Genomic DNA, 18,785 nt, shown 5'->3' on the forward strand with positions numbered 1-18,785 from the left:
GTCTCTAATGTCACAGTCTGCCCAGACTCTAAGATTTGCTTTTATCTCTTTTCTCATGTACAGTATATAGTGCAGAATGTACACTCACCAGCCACTTTATTAGGTACAATTGCTTCTTAACACAAATAGCTGATCAGCCAATCACACGGCCACAACTCACTGCATTTAGGCATGTAGAGGTGGTCAAGACGACTTGCTGAAGTGCAGACCGAGCATCAGAACGGGGAAGAAAGGGGATTTAAGGGGCTTTGAACGTGGCGTGGTTGTTGGTGCCAGACGGGCTGGTCTGAGTATTTCAGAAACTGCTGATCTGCTGGGATTTTCACGCTCAACCATCTCTAGGGTTTACAGAGAACGGTCCGAAAAAGAGGAAACATCCAGTGAGCGGTCAGTTGTGTGGACGAAAATGCCTTGTTGATGTGAGAGGTCAGAGGAGAATGGGCAGACTGGTTCCAGATGATAGAAAGGCAGCAGGAACTCAAATAACCAACCAGAATCTCTGAGGAACGTTTCCAACACCTTGTTGAAAGTCTGACATGAAGAATTAAAGCAGTTCTGAAGGTGAAAGGGGGTCCAGCCTTTTACTAGCAAGGTGTACCTAATAAAGTGGCCGGTGAGTGTATATAACTGAACCGTGAAAGCTTTGTGTTGTGTTAGCTTTGCTCGTGAGCACCTTGGATTGGTTAAAATGCAGAATGTCTTCTTTAATTTCAGGGTATTTACATCTGTACTGGGAGAATGACGGCACAATGACAGCCCGTTTTGAGCATCTTGATCCTGTAGCTGTAAATATTCTCAAATTAAAGCTGATATTCTGCATTTAACAAATTAAGCTGGAGTACAGAAACTAAACACCAGACACTACATCACTGTCTCATTTCTGATTGACTGCACTGTTAAGAATGGAAAGTAGGAGCTGTTGGTGTAGTTGGTATAGAATTTAGGGCGTGAGCTGTATCCTCTGACCAGTCGTGTTGACCTTTGTGCAGGACAACATTGGCCATAGCCTGAATTCAGAAAAGTGAAATAAGAAACAATCTAACCCAACACCCCGAGGGAAAGGAAAGTCAGGTCACCCCTGATAGCAGCTCTGCTGGACGCCCCGCTCTCATTTAGGGAATTGTTCTTAATCAGTGACTGAGCCTCCCCCGCAGGCTTGACACATCCCTCCCAGAGAAATCAACCTTGCTCAAGTAGTTCCTCAGCATTTACCCCCAAAAACACACACACACACACACACACACACACACATTTCCTAAGCCACTTCTCCCTCAGGGTCGCGGTGGGGGTGCTGGAGCCTATCCCAGCGGTCACCCCCAAAAACAGTGGTCCATAATTGGAAATATTTCTTGACTGCGCTTAACCAGGTTTTGTTTGGGGATTTGTACTTTACTGAAGTATTTAGGTTTACATTGCTGCTTTGATTTCCAGCATCTTGGCTGTGTATGGCCCCATGGGCACCAGCAGGGCCCACTAACAGCTTCTGAGTTGTTACTGTACTATTATGTCATCTGAGACGTTCGAGTGAGGGGAAAAAAGCAGCTGGTTAATCATGTTTAAAAAGGAATTGTATAGAATTACACATTTGTTATGTTCGCCTCTAATTTTACAAAACATCAGCTACAAAGAAGGTGGCCACGAAAAATATTGCTCTTGTCACGTTTGGCCCCTCCCACTCATGTGCTTTTGTTTACCTTTTAGTCCTGTCATGTGCTTTTGGTTTTCTTTGAGTTCTTCCTGGTCCTGCCCCCTTGTTTTCAGACCCTGCCCTTAATTACTTCCACCTGTGTCTTGTCATCCCTCGTTGTTACCTGTATTTAAGCCCTGTGTGTTCCACTGCGAGGTTGCTGGTCTTTGTTTGTCGTGTATATATTGTTTGATCCTGTGGTGTTTCGTTTATTCCAGCCTCCGTTGTGTGTTTCCTATGTTCATTTGCGTCATGTCTGTCCCTCGTTCAATCCGTGTTGGCTCAACGACCCCGGACTGTTCTGACCCTGAGTTTGGGTTTGCATTTAATAGATCTCATTTTTTTCCGTCTTCTCATTGCTCCACGTTACACATCTGAAGGCTAGATTCAGATTCAGATTCAGATTCAGATTCCTTTATTGATCCCAGGGGGAAATTGCAGTTGTTACAGTTGCAGCCATTTAGAGCCGGCCCTGGCTGCTCTTCTGAACCAAATTATTTTACGCTGTCCTGGAGACCACTTGCTAATTGTTAATAACAATTCCATGTTGTTTTCCCAGTTTTTGTCACAAACACAATATAAATACCGACAGTCTTAAGACAGAGTCCCACTAATCAAGTTAGAAAGGACCTGTGATGTGCATGATGGAGTATGGAACTTCTGCTTTCACTCAAAACCAAACACTTTAGTCAGATTCAGTGCTTTTACTGGTCCAGCATCATCAAGATCTCAGGCTACAGAGAAAGCCACTGCCCATACTGACCCTCATCCTCATTGAGTTTCAGTGCTGTAGGATGTCTGCAGAATGAGGCCGGGCATGCAGCTGCAACACGAGATTTACTTTCAGCTTCCAGCCTTCTGTCAGGCCTCGGACTAACTCGCAGTTCCAAACGGACTGCATTTCCCAGACTCCTTCGCTGGAGCACCTGACAGCTCAACTTCCCATTGACTCAGGGTCCAAATCGAACTACACTACCCACAATCCCAATGGGGATCACATGACTCCTGACTTGTTAGACCAACCTAGCAGCGCTTGATTCACCTGTGTATGTTTGTTCTTGGATAGACAGAATATAATCCTGGGCTTTAGAACTGGTCATTGTGAAGTATTGCTTCTCCTGAACTTACCTATCTCTGATTGGTTTGCTTGTTTTTTGACCCTTGCTTGATACCCCGTTTTCTGATTTTACTTGCCTCTGTCTGTACCTCTGCCTTGGACTCTGGCTCTGTGTTTTTGGAACCCTTTTGCCTGCCCTGTGACTACGTCTCCTCCCTGCCCCTTTGGTTTTGTTCGCTTTGTCGTTATGATCGCCTCAGTGATCCTGCTGCACCTCCTGGCTTTGACCCATGCTTGTACTCTGACAACGCTTTAAACCACATCTTATTCTTTGAATCCACACACGTCTGGATTCTGTTAACGGGTTACACCTGCATAATTATTCAGTTATTAAGTATTAAATTATTAGTTAAAGTCAGTTCCTTCTGTACTGTGACATATTTGAGTGAAACGTGGTCTCAGTGGGGGTCTCTAAGCGAAGTGATGCATGCTTGAGGTGAAATATGATATTATTGGCCAGTATTATTTTTCCCCCACCCACTGGTGCAAACTGATGTAGATGCAGGGACGAGTCAGTACACTGATCAATGTTCACTGGAAATCAGGATTTTTGTCTTTTAAATGGTGTGATATGATGGATTGTGCATAATATGATCAGAGATATAAACCGACAAGGTAAGGAAAGGTCCATTTTGATTTCAGGTTGAATTTGAGAGCAGCTCATGCTGGCTATTGATTTGATGTCTAGTGAGGTAATTCCTTGCTAAGCCTATGAGGCACTAAATCAGCTGTTGAGATACAAAAGTCATGAAGTGAAATAATCGTAGCGCTGGGTTATTCAGCAGTTATGAAAATAATAATATCGTTTTTATGTGGCTTTTGCTGTTCTTAATATCTAGATAGATTTAAATGTACAGTATTTTGCTTTTGATGGTTGCCTGTATGTAAAAACAGATACTATAAACTTATTTACGTAGTTTTGTAATGGGTGATCCACCCGATGACAGCTAGGATAGGCTCCAGCACACCCCGTGACACCTAGATGCACTGCTGGTTAACCCCACCAGACGAGGTACGAGGTCGAGGTTGTGCCTTTTGGTAAAAATTTCATGCAGACCACTGCCCAACGCTGTGAGTGGGCTTTGTGCTCCAAGGTGTGAGGAGGCGTCATGGAGCAGTCTTTGCAGCTTAGGAGAGAGGAGACATTTCAGGTGTGTTTGCCAGTGCTATCAGCTCCAGGGGGTTATTGATCGATCAGTCCACATTGCACGTGATCCCATATTCAGAGAGACCATATGCAGAGGACTGAGGAAAAGGTCAGGCTGAAAGATTCTGATGGACTCAGATAGATCGTGCTGGTAACAGCGTTCACTTTTTTGGGTAACTGGGTGGAAAAACAACCGCGGTCAACAGATAAACCGTGTTGATCAAGGCAGGAGATATTTTTCCTTTGCTTTACGGTTTTTTATTTTCTTCCTACCTCCGCTGAGACACGATCTTACCCAGGTTTTTCCTGAAACCCTAAGCTGTTTTGTCGGATGTGCTCACCTGACGCTGTGAGGTGAGCCAGTCCTAAGATGTGCGCCGTACCATACTGGCAGCTTTTTAGATAAGGCATAATATCTGCCTGCAGCAGTGAGCAACTTTTCCACCTCAATCTCAGAAGAAATGGTTCTCACGCTGTCTAGAGTAGAGCTCTGTCGAGACTGCACAGGCTCAAAGCTTCTGGACCGAACAGCGCACCAGGACGGGTCCTGAAAGCATGCGCCAAACAGCTGGCTGCCACTTTCACAGACATCTTCAACCTCTATTTGGCACAGTCTACTGTTCCCACCTGCTTCAAAGTCCCTCACTGCAGATGTCCTCTCACCCATACAGGACGTTTACAATGTCAATATCTGAGGAAAGCCAGCAGTGTCACCTCACACCGCACACCCCAGCCACTGTGAAGAGATATCAGAACATTTAAACCAGAACCACCAGGTTCAAGAACAGCTTCTACCCTCAAGCTGGTAAAGTGGTCTCACCCACAGCACCCACCTAATACACTAATCGAGCACTAAGTGAACTGTAGGCACACTGAACTTTAATCTAACTCTAAAACCTCTCACTACACTGTACTGCTGTGTATGTAGAATGAAAATAAAGATGAATTGAATCCATGTTAGTTATAATTAATGGGGTATTAATGAAGAATATTACATCACCTAACAGATCTTTGTGTTTCCTACCCCTGTGTTAAAGATGCACAGGACTCTGTACTATTGAGTGTCCTCTTAGTTCTTTTACTAAGCATTCGGCCGAATTCAGATCAGGAAGCACTTATTATAGTTTTGGTTAATCAGAGTACCGATAAAATATTTGACTTATATTCCTATTCATGTGTTTTCCAGAAATGTAGATTGAGACACATATTAAAAAACAATGTGTGAATTTTTGTCATTTTTAGATCAAATATCCCATAAATGCAAAAACAGTGTTGAGAAAGTAACAGAGCATGTTAAGCAGAACATTGTATATACAGTAGAAACTTTGTGGAGTTTAATTTTATGATTTGTCAGTTCTTCCGTTTTATTTAAACCATGGCATAATGATTTGAAATATGGGCGGATGTTAAATTTTACTGTAATTTTAATATAATTTATTGGTCCACAGGTCATTTTACAATCCTCTACTGCTGCAATTGTCTTTCTGGGCACATCCAACATTTCACCATTTTTATTTTCTACAGTTATACTAAATATTCAGAAATGCTCCTAACTGTTTAAAAGTTTGATATTGGTGTTTATATCAGTAATAAAATCAATCTGGTTCCAGATAAATGTATAAACTGGTGTAATATGACCATTTCTCCTGTTAGTAGGAATCTAGGAACTTGAAGAAAGGAAAGAATTAAACATTTTAGAGCTGCAAATATTGAGTGGTTGAGTAATTTAATTAAAGTGGTTGAGTAAAAGTAAAAGTCTTTATTAAAACATTCGATTTTTTCCCTTTTTTTAGTGTCTAGTTTGTATTATTTAAATCTACTTGCTATATACTTTTTCATTGTACATAAACAAAAACTATTCATATGATGAGTGTTTACAAAGTTTTGAGCAAACTTGGAGGGGCTGGTTTTACCATCCTTGTGGGGACTACATGTCCTCACAATGATAGGACAGCATGACATTGTTGCTCAGAACAATAACACAGCACAGTAAATCAAAACCAATAGAAATCAATGGAAGTCGTCGCTAGAAATGTAAGACAAACGTGTGCACACACGTCTAGCTGTCCTTGTGAAAACAGCATGTGTTCAAGTGTGGACAAGCAACATGTCCCCACAATGTCAGACAACCTGACATATTTATTTTTATTTTTTGCTTTTCTCAAGTGGGGAAATTTTGTTGGTCCTGGTTGAGTATATAGGTTTTTTTTGTTTGTTGTTTTTTTTTTTTTGGAAAAAACTAAAAGAGCAGAAAGGCAGGTTAAGTTTAGGGTTAGGTTTAGGTGCAGGTGTAGTATTACCTGCTACCGGAATACAAAAATCAGCAGAAACTTCTCATAAGGAAGTCCTCATAAGTAATGCAAGACTGTGTGTGTGTGTGTGTGTGTGTGTGTGTGTGTGTGTGTCAGAGAGAGAAAGGGGAGATTCTACCATAGGTAAAGTATGGATGTTAACACGAGCCGACATGGATTGCTCCCAAGAGTCCAATTACAGTGTAATGTATTCCTGTGGATATACAATAGCAGAATATTCAGAATAACTTCAGAATAAGTGTTCTTGGTGGTTCCTCTGCCTCTCTGTATGGAGACACAGTTTGTCCGTGTTAAATTTCACATAGGCCCTGACAGGTTTTCATAGCATTTGACTAATAATGTTTGCTGATACAGGGCTTATGATTTTATTGCCAGTAAAAGCCATTGGTCATACTCTATCAGGCATCTGCCAAAACAATCTCCTTCCATTTCTGTGAAGATTCTCTCCTGCATGCTGCCAGTGACTGCCGTGCAACTGAAGCATCATTTAATACAGACATATATTAGATCGTATTCTAGCTGAGGCTGTAGACGGTAGACTGAGCTGTGTGTATGTGTGTTGTGTGTAGCAGTGACGAGCCTGTTGACAGGGTCTGGATAGCTTGGAGCGATTCCCGGAGCTCCTCCATTGAAGCGAGGTATTTGTGTTGGTAATACTCCCGGTGCTGGTGATGCCTGTCCAAAGCAGAGCCATTTGCAGGGTGTCTGCCATCTCCGCATAAAGCCCACTGCTGCCATTGCCTTGTGACATCCTACACAATTTTACATTTTACCCCCCCCCATATTAACAGCCCTCTGACTGATGGGTGTCATGATATACGTGTAACTATTTTCTATGCAGTTTTCAGTTTCAAGATTAATTTTAATTTGTCAACATGTTGTCTTGTTTCTGAAGAAGTTTGATTATGAACAACTAGTAAACTTGAAAAGCTTTCTATGACATGAGGTTTGTCAACTTTTATGCCACAAATAAACTGAGATCAATGCAACATGGTAATGGTATTCCCTTTAGCTGAATGCCTGAGTTGTGGAAGTTTTGGCCACGTTTCCGGAGAAAATTAAAACACAGCAGTCACTTGATCACCTTCTGCTGTCTAGTAGAGCCCGAAGTAGTCTGCGTTCTTATGTATGTATATATGTGTGTATGTGTACACAGTATAGCTACATAAGCTTATAATATATAATAATCATTTATGAGGTGGATGAACCTTTTGTGAAGCTTGTGGAAATAATCACTTTTTTTGCATTTTTAGCGTGTTTTTTTAAAGATCGTTCTGATTTCTTTAAACTGAATTTGCACTATCTAGATTTGTTAGTTTAAATTTAGGCTAAAGAAATCTTTAATCTAGAAAATTAGGTCTGAAACAAAAAGACTTTTAATAGGTTGGAGCCTTATTGTCCACACCCCTGCATGCCTGTCCCTCATGGCTACGTGGTGAGCAGTTCATCTTAAGTGAAGTATTTCTAAATTATTAAAAATAGCTCATTTCAAATCATATCACATCAGTATAGGCCAGTACCGATTAATCAAGGTATTATGAATTTATTGCGAGGTGTGTTGCAGCCGCAATGTGTAGCAATACAATCGCAATGCTGGGATTTTGTCCATATGTTGCAACTCCGTGATCAGCATGAAAGTGTATGAGGATGGGAGTGTGAGGAGTTCCTCTATTTGAAGATTGCAATGGAATAATTAAGAAAATTGGGCAATCGACTGGTCCGTTTCAGGTAATGAAGAGGCCAATTACTGGCTAAATGTGCTGTTTTCAGTGTATACAGCTGCTGATGAAAGCCTGTAGAATAACCTTCTAGAATTTGCATGCCTGCTGTTTGTTTGTGTGTGTCTTTTTGTGCATGCCTGTATGTGTGTGTGTGTGTGTGTGTGTGTGTGTGTGAGACAGAAAGCAGCTGGCAGCTACACCACATACAATATGAGATGCCAGCGCTCTCGCTGGAGCTGTCGTCATTAGCTACACCGCTGCAGAGCAGAACAATGAATCTAATTTAACTTTCTCTTTTTCCTTCTACTGCAGCATGTGTGTACGCCTGTGTCTGTCCTTGTGTGTGTGTGTGTGTGTGTGTGTGGTGAAAGGTTTCACAATAAAGTCACACCACAGAGAGAAACGTGAAAAGAAGAGGAATCACTTCTTCTTGCTCATGGAGTCTGTTGCTGTATTTATTAGGGTGTAACGATATGCAAATTATGCAAATTAGATACCTATTGATGTATTAGCATCACAATACCATACATTTTTGATACAGAATCAGAAGGGAAATACTGACATCATTTAAAGGCTTCAATAATACCACGTTTATCAATCCAAGACTCTCTACAACTGAGTAGAGGTGCAAGTCGGAAGCTGTGAGCATCCCTGTGGAGTTATTGGTTTCAGTTGTCCAGAATTGGTTCTTGGCACCTGCTTGAATTCTGCATGTAGAAGTAAATCACTCTGATAAATGAAACATTTGGGGGAGTTTTCACAAATAAGTTTTCATACAGCTTGGCCAATCCACCATCCAAGGTAGCCAAAGCTGAAGTCAGCTTCTTATTCATCTGCTTCTTTTCTGGATTTTCCTCAGGCGCCAGGATGTAACGGTACGTTTGAAAAGAAGCAGAATAAGAAGGTAACTCCAGCTCATTCTTGGTCAGCTAAACAAGCCATAAACAAGTTGTTTTCTAGTTCCATCCTAATACACAGTCATATGCTGAAGTCCACGGGTCATTTGACATGTTTTGTTGATTTTCTGAGTAAAAATAAAACGAAGAACTCACTTCTACACGTACTAATGCACAGTTACTGTTAAGACACATTTAATATTTTGTTTTCTTTTATCTAGTATGTTAAACTCAGCAATAAAAATAGAAATTACACTAAAATGAGCAGATAACTGCAATAAGTTGGCTCCCTATAGAGGATGCATACATAGAAAAATCTACAAAACATGTTATTTGTCAAACTTTTGCATACAACTGAAAGTTCCTTTTTTTGTTTGTCCTTTTTTAAAAACTGATTAGTCAGTTAATGATCCTTACATTGCTTGATCGCTTGTATAATCGATAGTGTCAGCCAGCAGTACAGTGCTTTCTGGAGGGTGTGTATACTGTGCTTTATAAGGTAGCTCAATATAGTCTACTGAATAAGGATATAAAGCTGATCTAAGAGTCTTGTGTCAAAAAGGATTAATATGCACTCACTAAAATACTGCAAACCAACGCAGTCCATTTGTTTAATCTATGAAGAGCGAATGCTTAATAGTGATCAAATGAACTGAGAGGATATAATCACATAATTGACCTAAAACCTAATTGGTTAGAGTAGAACTTGGTAGCTGACATTTCCAGCTTTGCCCTTTTTAAGAAAAGCATGGATTAACGTCTTCGTTTTGCTCCTACCCTGGTGCTGTGCTTGCATTATGATTATGGATACACAATGATCAGATGATTGGCCGACATTTGCTTTAAGAACATTGGCATCTGTAACGTGGAGCGATGAGGCGGAGATAAGCGAGTTTTATTTCGGGCAAGTCCAGGGTCGTAGTTGCAACAGTCCAGGTTCAAGCAGCCAACTCGGACAGAACACAGGATACAGTCAAAGACTAGAAAGTCAAACATCAAACAAACAAAACATCCAGCAAACAAAGACCAACAAACACAAGGGGCAACACACAGGGCTTAAATACAAAACAAGGATAACGAGGGACAGGCGGAAAACAGGTGGCAATGATCAGGGGTGGCGTCAGACAACAAGGGGGCAGGACTTAGAGTCAAAACAAAGAAGCACGTGGACGATAAAAAAGTAGACAAAAAGCACATGGAGGGGAGGGAGGAGCCAATCGTGACAGCATCAGACAGATGTTTAGATCTGACCTACACTTGATGCTCTATTCTTGTTGTCTGGAAGAGTAAAATGTTAAGGCCTTTGTATTATTTTTTACTATATTTATAATCCTCTACAGACAGAGGTCATGTGGTAGATTTACTCATGTTAGATTTCATGTTAATGTATCAGCATCAGCAGATATGTTCAACCCCATTTCCAAAAACATTGGGATGCACAATGTGAATAAAAATAGGATGCAATGATGTGCAAATCATGTCAATGTCTATATTTTTTAAAGGAAAATACTACAAAGGCAACGTTTTATTGTTTTTTTGAAAAATATATGTCCATTTCAAATTTGATGCCAACAACACACCAAAAAAGTTAGGATAGGGGCGTGTTTACCGCGGTGTTTCATCGCCTCTTCTTTAACCAACATTCTGTAAGCGTTTGGGAACTGAGGAGATCAATTGCTGTAGATTTGAAAGTGAGATGTTTTCCCATTCTTGTTTCATATAGGATTTCAACTGCTCAACAGCTCTGGGTCTCCTGTCATATTTTTCATTTCATAATGCGCCAGATGTTTCAGTGGTGACAGGTCTGGACTGTAGTAAGGCCGGTTTAGCACCCGGACTCTTTTAATATGGAGCATTGCTGCTGTAATACATGCAGAATGTGGTTTGACTCTGTTCTGCTGAAAGCAAGACCTTCTCTGAAAAAGACGTCGTCTAGATGGCAGCAGATGTTGCCAAAACCTGTATAGATCATTCAGCATTAATGGAGCCTTCACAGATGAGCACGTCACCCATGCCATGTGCACTGATGCCCCCTAAACCCTCATGGATAATACATTTTGAACTGTGCACTGGTAACAAGCTGAGCGGTCTTTAGCCCAGAGGACAGCGTCCATGATTTCCAAAAAGCATTTCAAATGTTGATTCGGACCACAGGACACTCTTCCACTTCCGCTCAGTCCATTGTAAACGAGACTGGGCCCAGAGAAGGTGGCAGCGTTTTTGGATCCTGTTTATATTTGATTTCTTCTTTGCGATTTAGAGTTTTAATGCCCAAAGATCACAGCCAACAAATACAGTTTTTTGGCCTCGTCACTCACATACAGAGGTTTCTCCAGATTCTCTGAATCTTGTAATGATATTCTGTACCGTAGACGATGAAGAACAAAAGTGCTGTTTTCAGTTGAGAAACGTTTTTCTTGAATCGTTGCTCTATTTGATGGTGCAGTCTTTCACAGAGTGGTGAACCTCTCCTCAACTTTACTTCTGAAAGACTCCGCCTCTCTGAGATGCTGTTTTATGCCTGATGTTACTGACCTGTTGCCAATTAACTAGCAGGTGTTTTTTAGCATTACACAACTTTACCACCCTTTTGTACTTGTACATGAAAAATATTGGGTATCATCATCAGCCCACAATTCCCATACTGAGGCATCCCTGCAGTTACAGTAGCGCATGATGTGGGTGGGATAAGAGGCACTAGGAGGAAGCATGAAAACAGCCCAACACATGGAGTGTGCTGCTTATTCAGCTTATTTGGACTAGTGCAAAGTCTATCCCTTTGCCATTCCAGACTCAAAATAACAAACATTTCACGCTGTTTTAGATGTGTACTTTAAATCAGGCTCTTCTGAGATGAATACATTCTGCATACCTGCGTATACGCACCACTGTGATAGTGCTGACACCTCTGGACTCTTCTGTAACAGCAGCAGAGATTGTTGAGGCTGAATTTTCCTATACAAAATCCATTAGAGTTCATGATATGCTTTATAACTACTTCACTTCTCTTCTTTTCTCTAGTGTGCTGTTTTGTGGTCCACAAAAGGTGCCATGAGTTCGTCTCATTCTCCTGCCCTGGAGCTGACAAGGGGCCAGACACAGACGTGAGTAAAATGCCCATACCCATCTTTAAAAAATCCCATCGCTCCATACTGTCTGTCTGCTGGATGGCCACTCAGCGGCAACATCGATCAGAGAGTGTATAAGGGGCATTAAAGCTGTCTTGTTGAATAAGATTCCAGAACCAGGCCAAGCAGATGCCCTGCTTCACATCAGCTTAGCAAACATTGCTGGTCACTGGAGGTCAACGATGCTTCAATGCTTCTCCCTCCGCTCACGGTTTATGCTGTGATATTGACACGGATGCAGATACTGGTTGTTCTATAATCCGTTATCTTGCGGGCTGCTTTTTTATTGAATGACTGTTTATCAATGTTCTGTAAGTGTTTGGGAACTGAGGAGATCAATTGCTGTAGATTTGAAAGTGAGATGTTTTCCCATTCTTGTTTCATATAGGATTTCAACTGCTCGACAGGTCGGGGTCTCCTTTGTCATATTTTTCATTTCATAGTCCTCCAGATGTTTCAGTGGTGACAGGTCTGGACTGTGGGCAGGCCAGTTTAGCACCCGGACTCTTAATAGGGAGCAATGCTGCTGTGATACATGCAGAATGTGGTTTGACTGTCTTGCTGAAATAAGCAAGACCTTCTCTGAAAAAGACGTCGTCTGGACGGCAGCAGTTGTTGCCAAAACCTGTATAGATCATTCAGCATTAATGGTGCCTTCACAGATGAGCACGTCACCCATGCCATGTGCACTGATGCCCCCTAAACCATCATAAATAAGAAATTTTGAACTGTGCACTGATAAGTGCCACATCAGCTGATGGACACGTGGAATTCGGCCTACCAAGCACTGCTGGTCACTGGAGGTCAACCATGCCTCAATGCTTCTCTCTACACTCACGGTTTATGCTGTGATATTGACACGGATGCAGATACTGGTTGTTCTATAATCCGTTATCTTGCGGGCTGCTTTTTTATTGAGTGACTGTTCTAGCTAGTCAGGCTGCTTGCTGGTTAAAATGATGGCACCCTGAAACGACAATTTCCTGAATTTCCCGAACTGACAAATTTAGTCTCAGCTAATTAGCTAAGAGGCTAATGCAGCTATCAAGCACTGAAAGCTTTTAACCGCCAGGTTTTAGCATATTACTAATCACCGCACACTGGCCTCCAACCACATCAAGTGCTCCGTAACATCAACTCAACTTGCTTTTGATGGCTTTTTTATGAAAATGTTAAAAGTATGGACAAAATTCGTTCTTCAAAGTGGCTGCCATTACTGTTTTAGCTATTTGTTGCTAATTTTAATTGAGCATAGTATGCAAATTATCAATTACCTAAGCAGGGTGGGGGGATTCGGGGGGGGTCAAAGTGTCTTGGCCAATGGCGCAACTTGGAATACTCGGTCAGTCCTGGGGTTTGAACCTCCAACCTTCTGTTTGCTGGGTCACCGCAACAAATATTTTGGAAAAATATGGAGAAATATATTTATTTTGCATATGGGATCGCTTATTACATTAAAACATCCATGAAATGGTTGGAGCTCACCAATACGACATGAAACAAACCTGGGCTCTTTTAACTGTGCTGTTCTGTCCAAGCAGTGATCATGTTTTGAAGGTAAACCATTCTTGTTACATTTAATTTTAGTCAAGTAATTTGTGTGTGTGTGTGTGTGTGTGTGTGTGTGTGTGTGTGTGTGTGTGTGTGTGTGTATATATATATATATATATATATATATATATATATATATATATATATATATAGAGAGAGAGAGAGAGAGAGAGAGAGAGAGAGATAGAAATAGTGTTTTGACAAACAAATCCCTGTTTTTTGGTGTAAGCATCCATAACTTGTTAGCTACATCAGCCTGATAGCACCAGTGAAACCTAGGGAAGCAAATCGCATCACTGAGGTGATGCTGTGAAATCTGCTTTGCTTATGCCTTTGCATTTCGCTGTTACGTGAAAACCTCCTACACTTTAGACGTTCTAGGTTCTGTGAGAAAAGTGTTTTCATCTTATGTTGCAACAAAGAATCTGAATATTGGTCCCGACGCTCTCTGTAGTGTATTACAGTGTGCCAGCGCATTACTGTGTGTTACTGTAGATATGAACATTATGGAGATATTATAAGGCACGTTAATTCTGCTCTGGACGCTCCACTGATTGCGTGCATATCTGTGTGTGTGTGTGTGTGTGTGTGTGTGTGTGTGTGTGTGTGTGTGTGTGCCTGCCTCGCTCCTGGCTGCCATTCAAGCGATCATGTACAAACACGAACAAACACACTCGGCCTATTCCATCTCCACGTGCTAGTTAGTACTCACGCAGGCGTTCGTTTCTAAGCTGTGCTCAGGGAGGAGCGTGTGGACGACTGAGAGGTTTGTGCTGCTGCTGTTGTGGTAGTGGACCCGAAGCAGCGCTGAGAACACTGACTCCATCTCCAGTGGCTGCTAGATGTGCAGCTAGCCATGACTAATGAATATTAGCAGTTATTTAAACAGCCTCTTTGTTTGACCACATCACAAACTGGCCCAGGCTTGCGGCGAAATGCTTCTTTGGATGGATTGTTGGATTAAATATGTGACACATCCTTCCTTTTTTTTTTACCTTTTTCTGTCTCGCTTTCTTGTTCTCTTCGCCTTTATTACACTGCCTCTATATAAATATTGGGGGGCACTTCGCCTTCTTGTAAGGCAGTGTTTGATTTTTACTGTCACTATTAACCTAAAGCAGCTGCTGTGTTTACTAATACTTTCAGTGTATATATACTTTTTATATACACTCATTGGACATTTCGTCAGGGCCACTTGCAGTGCTGCGCAAAGCCATCCTACTGTTTTTCAACTTACAGTCGAAACTTAAGGTCAAGTTATAGGGAAAAAACTGTAAAGACTGACCACCCCAGAGTCCAAACTTCAAAATCATTGAATGCGTTTATAAATACTTGGATTATAAGAAGAAAATGCAGCCAGTTTCTAAGGCTGAACTTTGGAAAAGTGGAATAAAACCTGCGAATTTCTTTTAAAAACTTTAAAACTTTAAACGCTGTAATAAAGGCAATTAGCAGGCTCTGTAAATCTAACATTATTTTTAGTTGCTGAGGCTTTTGTGTAATGTGATGTTTTTCAATGGTCAGGACCCCCATAGGACCACCACAGAGCATGGGCTATTTGGGTGGTGGATCATTCTCAGCACTGCAGTGACACTGATATAGTGGTGGTGTGTTAGTGTGTGTTGTGCTGGTGTGAGTGGATCAGACACAGCAGTGCAGCTGAGTTTTTTAAACACCTCTGTGTGTCACTGCTGGACTGAGAATAGTCCAACAACCAAAATATCCAGCCAGCAGCGTCCTGTGGGCAGCGTCCTGTGGGCAGCGTCCTGTGGGCAGCATCCTGTGACCACTGATGAAGGACTAGAGGATGACCAACACAAACTGTGCAGCAGCAGATGAGCTGTCATCTCTGACTTTACATCTACAAGGAGGACCGACAAGGTAGGAGTGTCTGTTGGAGTGGACAGTGAGTGGACACAGTGTTTAAAAACTCCAGCAGCACTGTTGTGTCTGATCCACTCGTACCAGCACAACACACTAACACACCACCAACATGTCAGCGTCACTGCAGTGCTCAGATTGATCCACCATCAAATAGTACCTGCTCTGTGGTGGTCCGTTGAGGGTCCTTATTGTTGAAGACTAGGCTAACAAAGAATGCAGAGAAACAGATGGACTACAGTCTGTAACTGTAAAACTACAAAGTGCTCCTGTATGGTATTTGGGCCTGATAAAATGGACAAAGAGATGGAAATGGACAATGAAGTGGTCAGCAAGTGTAAGTGTTAGCAAGTGGGGCAGTCGTGGGCTGGAGGTTAGGGAACTGGCCCTGTGACTGGAAGGTTGCCAGTTCAATCCCCAGCACCGACAGTCCATGACTGAGGTGTCCTTGAGCAAGACACCTAACCCCCAGTTGCTCCCTGGGCACCGTGGATTGGGCTGCCCACCGCTCCGGGCAAGTGTGTGTGTATTCATGACTTCATGGATGGGTTAAATGCGGAGGTGGAATTTCCCCATTTGTGGGACTAATAAAGTATCACTTAATTGGCTGCATTGAGCTTCATGTTTATCAAAGTGTCTTCACTGATAAGAAGAGCAGAGTCGGCCTAAAGAATGATTTGACAGTTTTCTTTTTCAAGCTGTTGTTAAAAGCACAGATTGAAAATCTTTTGCTCCAAGGTTGGTTTAGACAGCTGAAATGTTTGAGTGATGATGAGTGCGGAGATCACAACAGCAGGATAACATGTGTGAAATATGCCATTATTCCCAAGGTAGCATGTCTGTCAGTTCTTCCTCCGGGCAAAAAAGGCCAGATCTGAACAGCTTAAAGTAGAAATCCACTGATGCTTCAAATTTCCTGCGCAATTCACCGGTTAAGATGTAAACGAAGTCATTCAGAATGGTTTGATATGAAATGGTTAATTGTAGAAAAACTTGATTTTTTGGGTTCCTGATAGGAACCAGAGGTTACAATATCTATGACACAAGTATATTGTTTACTATCCAAAACTACAAGTGAACCCACCCATCATTTGAGTTTTTAAAAGTGCTGTTGATAAAGATGAAATAGTGGCAAATCTGATTTTGCCTCGCAGCATCCTGCATGTTCTTCTGTCCTGCATGCACATGAAAATATGTTTTAGGCCAAAGAGTCATCATAAAATAACGTCTGAGGCAGTGAGCAGCTTTTTGTAACCGTTTCATGTAACAGCTTTCTGTGATGTAGCCTTTAGAGGCATTAAACGCGTCAGATGTCTGGTACCTGCCATCACTACCGTAAACAATTCTGGCTCTGTAAGTTTCTCTTGAACATCTAACCACTCTGAATGACTTTGTTTACAACTCGACCATTGAATTGTGCTGAAATCTTGCAGGAAAATATTGGTGGACTTGCCCTTCTATATGTTAACGAATGACAGGCAAGTTTGTGCCTCTCTCTCTCTCTCGCTGTCAGGAAGGACATCCTTCTATTTCTTTCACAGTCATGCTTTCTCTCCTCCTCAGTATGCGAGTCCACCTTGCTGTCCTGTGCTGCAGCCTTGCAGATGGCCCCATTCTCTTTCTGCACCCCTCCATATGTCTCTGTGCCTCAGCCTGACTCACTGCTCGCTGGCCCACAGTGCGCGTGACTCAGAGGGGTCTCATGGTTCCATCACCCATAGGAGAGACTCCCCTCCTGGGATTAGAGCACATGTCGACTCTCCAGTCCACTCACACCAGGCCTGCGGTCATCCAGTTTCTTTGATCCACACACTGCACATGCAGGAGATGTTGACCACAGCTTTGGTGAATAAGGATGATACTTCTGAACGAGCGCTGTTGCAGCGTAGATTCTGATGATGATGCTGGAAAATTTGGAAATTGCAAATTGGCCGCTCTCCCTCAGAGTTTGTCTTTGCACGAGGGGCGAGGCTGTGCTTATGCTCACACACACACACACACACACACACACACACACACACACACACACACTCACTCTGCAACTTGGGAGTTGTTCGCCTACACACAGCATGTAGGGATGTACAGTATAGTCAAAACACCATATTGCAACTATACTGCTACAGATTACAGTAGCAATATGGCTTGAGGTAAAGGAATTGGGACACTTTAAACACTGGTAAACGTTACTTAAGGTTGCCAGAGATGTTCACAAGTCTCAATGCCCTGAAACCTCAACACTGCAGTGAGACTCAAAGGCAAGGTTTTTCTGTCTCTGAGTCTAAGGCGCGTCTCAAGTGTGTGTGTGTGTGTGTGTGTGTGTGTATATATATATATATAAAACGGGAGGGAGCGATAAGAAGGTGGACGCATATGCGAAAACAAGCGAGACTTATTCGGGGCAAATCCAAATTCGGGGTCAGAACAGTCCAAGGTCATAGAGCCAAGACGGATGGATCGGGGAAAAGACATGACGAAACTGAACACAGGGCAAACAAACACTACCATCAGCACAAACAACACAAAGACCAACAAACAACTAGGAAAAACACAGGGTTTAAATACACCCGGGACAACGAGGGATAACAGGACACAGGTGGAAAACACAGGTGGTAACAATCAGGGGCGGAGTCTGAAAACACGGGAGCAAGACTGGGAAGATAATAGAAAGCACATTGACACGTAAACAAAAGCACATGGAAGAACAAAACGCAAGCACATGGATAACTGGGAGGGGCCAATCATGACAATATATATATATATATATATATATATATATATTGAGAGAGAGAGAGAGAGAGAGATCACTCTGCTAAAGAGTAGCAGTATTAATAAAATCCTAATATTATCCGTCCATACTCGCTAGTACCCCCCCCCTCTTTCTACATCTCACTCTCATTTCTATTTGTCTTCCTTTCTCCGTCCCTCTTTCTCTCGCTCTCTCTCCAGCTCTGAGAGTAGGCCAGGCATGATATATTGCCCTGGATTATTTGTCAGCCCTAAAAACTCAAGATTTGTATTCTAGCTGTCCTCGCTGCGATAGGCAAATGACAGCTCTGCTGCCCAAAGGACTGCAGCTGCTGGATCTGGGTTAGCCTGCTGACATGCCTCACATTTCTGCTGCTACTGTTAGGGTTTTAAATAGGAAAAGGTGGGAAATGGCTGAAAAAGGTCAGCCTCATTACACTTATTCCTGTGTGTCATTTTTCCTTTCGCCACTGTTCTAGTGCAAATCCCCATGAGAGGACGCCACTGCTGTGTTAAAGGGGAATTCCTCGTCTTTTTTTTTCTCTATACTTAAAAGATAACGATACAAGCAAAGGCATTCAGAGTGACTCGATGTCAAAT

At 42.2% G+C, this 18,785-nt stretch overlaps 1 protein-coding gene across 2 annotated transcripts in view; it reads left to right on the forward strand.

Annotated features, from left to right (window-relative positions):
* si:ch73-374l24.1 (protein kinase C alpha type) overlaps nucleotides 1-18,785 on the forward strand; it is a 254,721-nt gene that overhangs the window by 84,453 nt on the left and 151,483 nt on the right. For both annotated transcript variants that reach the window (XM_017714068.2, XM_017714069.2), the window contains exon 3: nucleotides 11,902-11,984. In XM_017714068.2, coding sequence (XP_017569557.1) covers nucleotides 11,902-11,984 — 83 coding nt within the window. The remainder of the gene's footprint in view (nucleotides 1-11,901; nucleotides 11,985-18,785) is intronic.

This window comes from Pygocentrus nattereri, chromosome 14 (genome assembly GCF_015220715.1).
Source record: "Pygocentrus nattereri isolate fPygNat1 chromosome 14, fPygNat1.pri, whole genome shotgun sequence".
NCBI classification, from domain to species: Eukaryota; Metazoa; Chordata; class Actinopteri; order Characiformes; family Serrasalmidae; genus Pygocentrus; species Pygocentrus nattereri.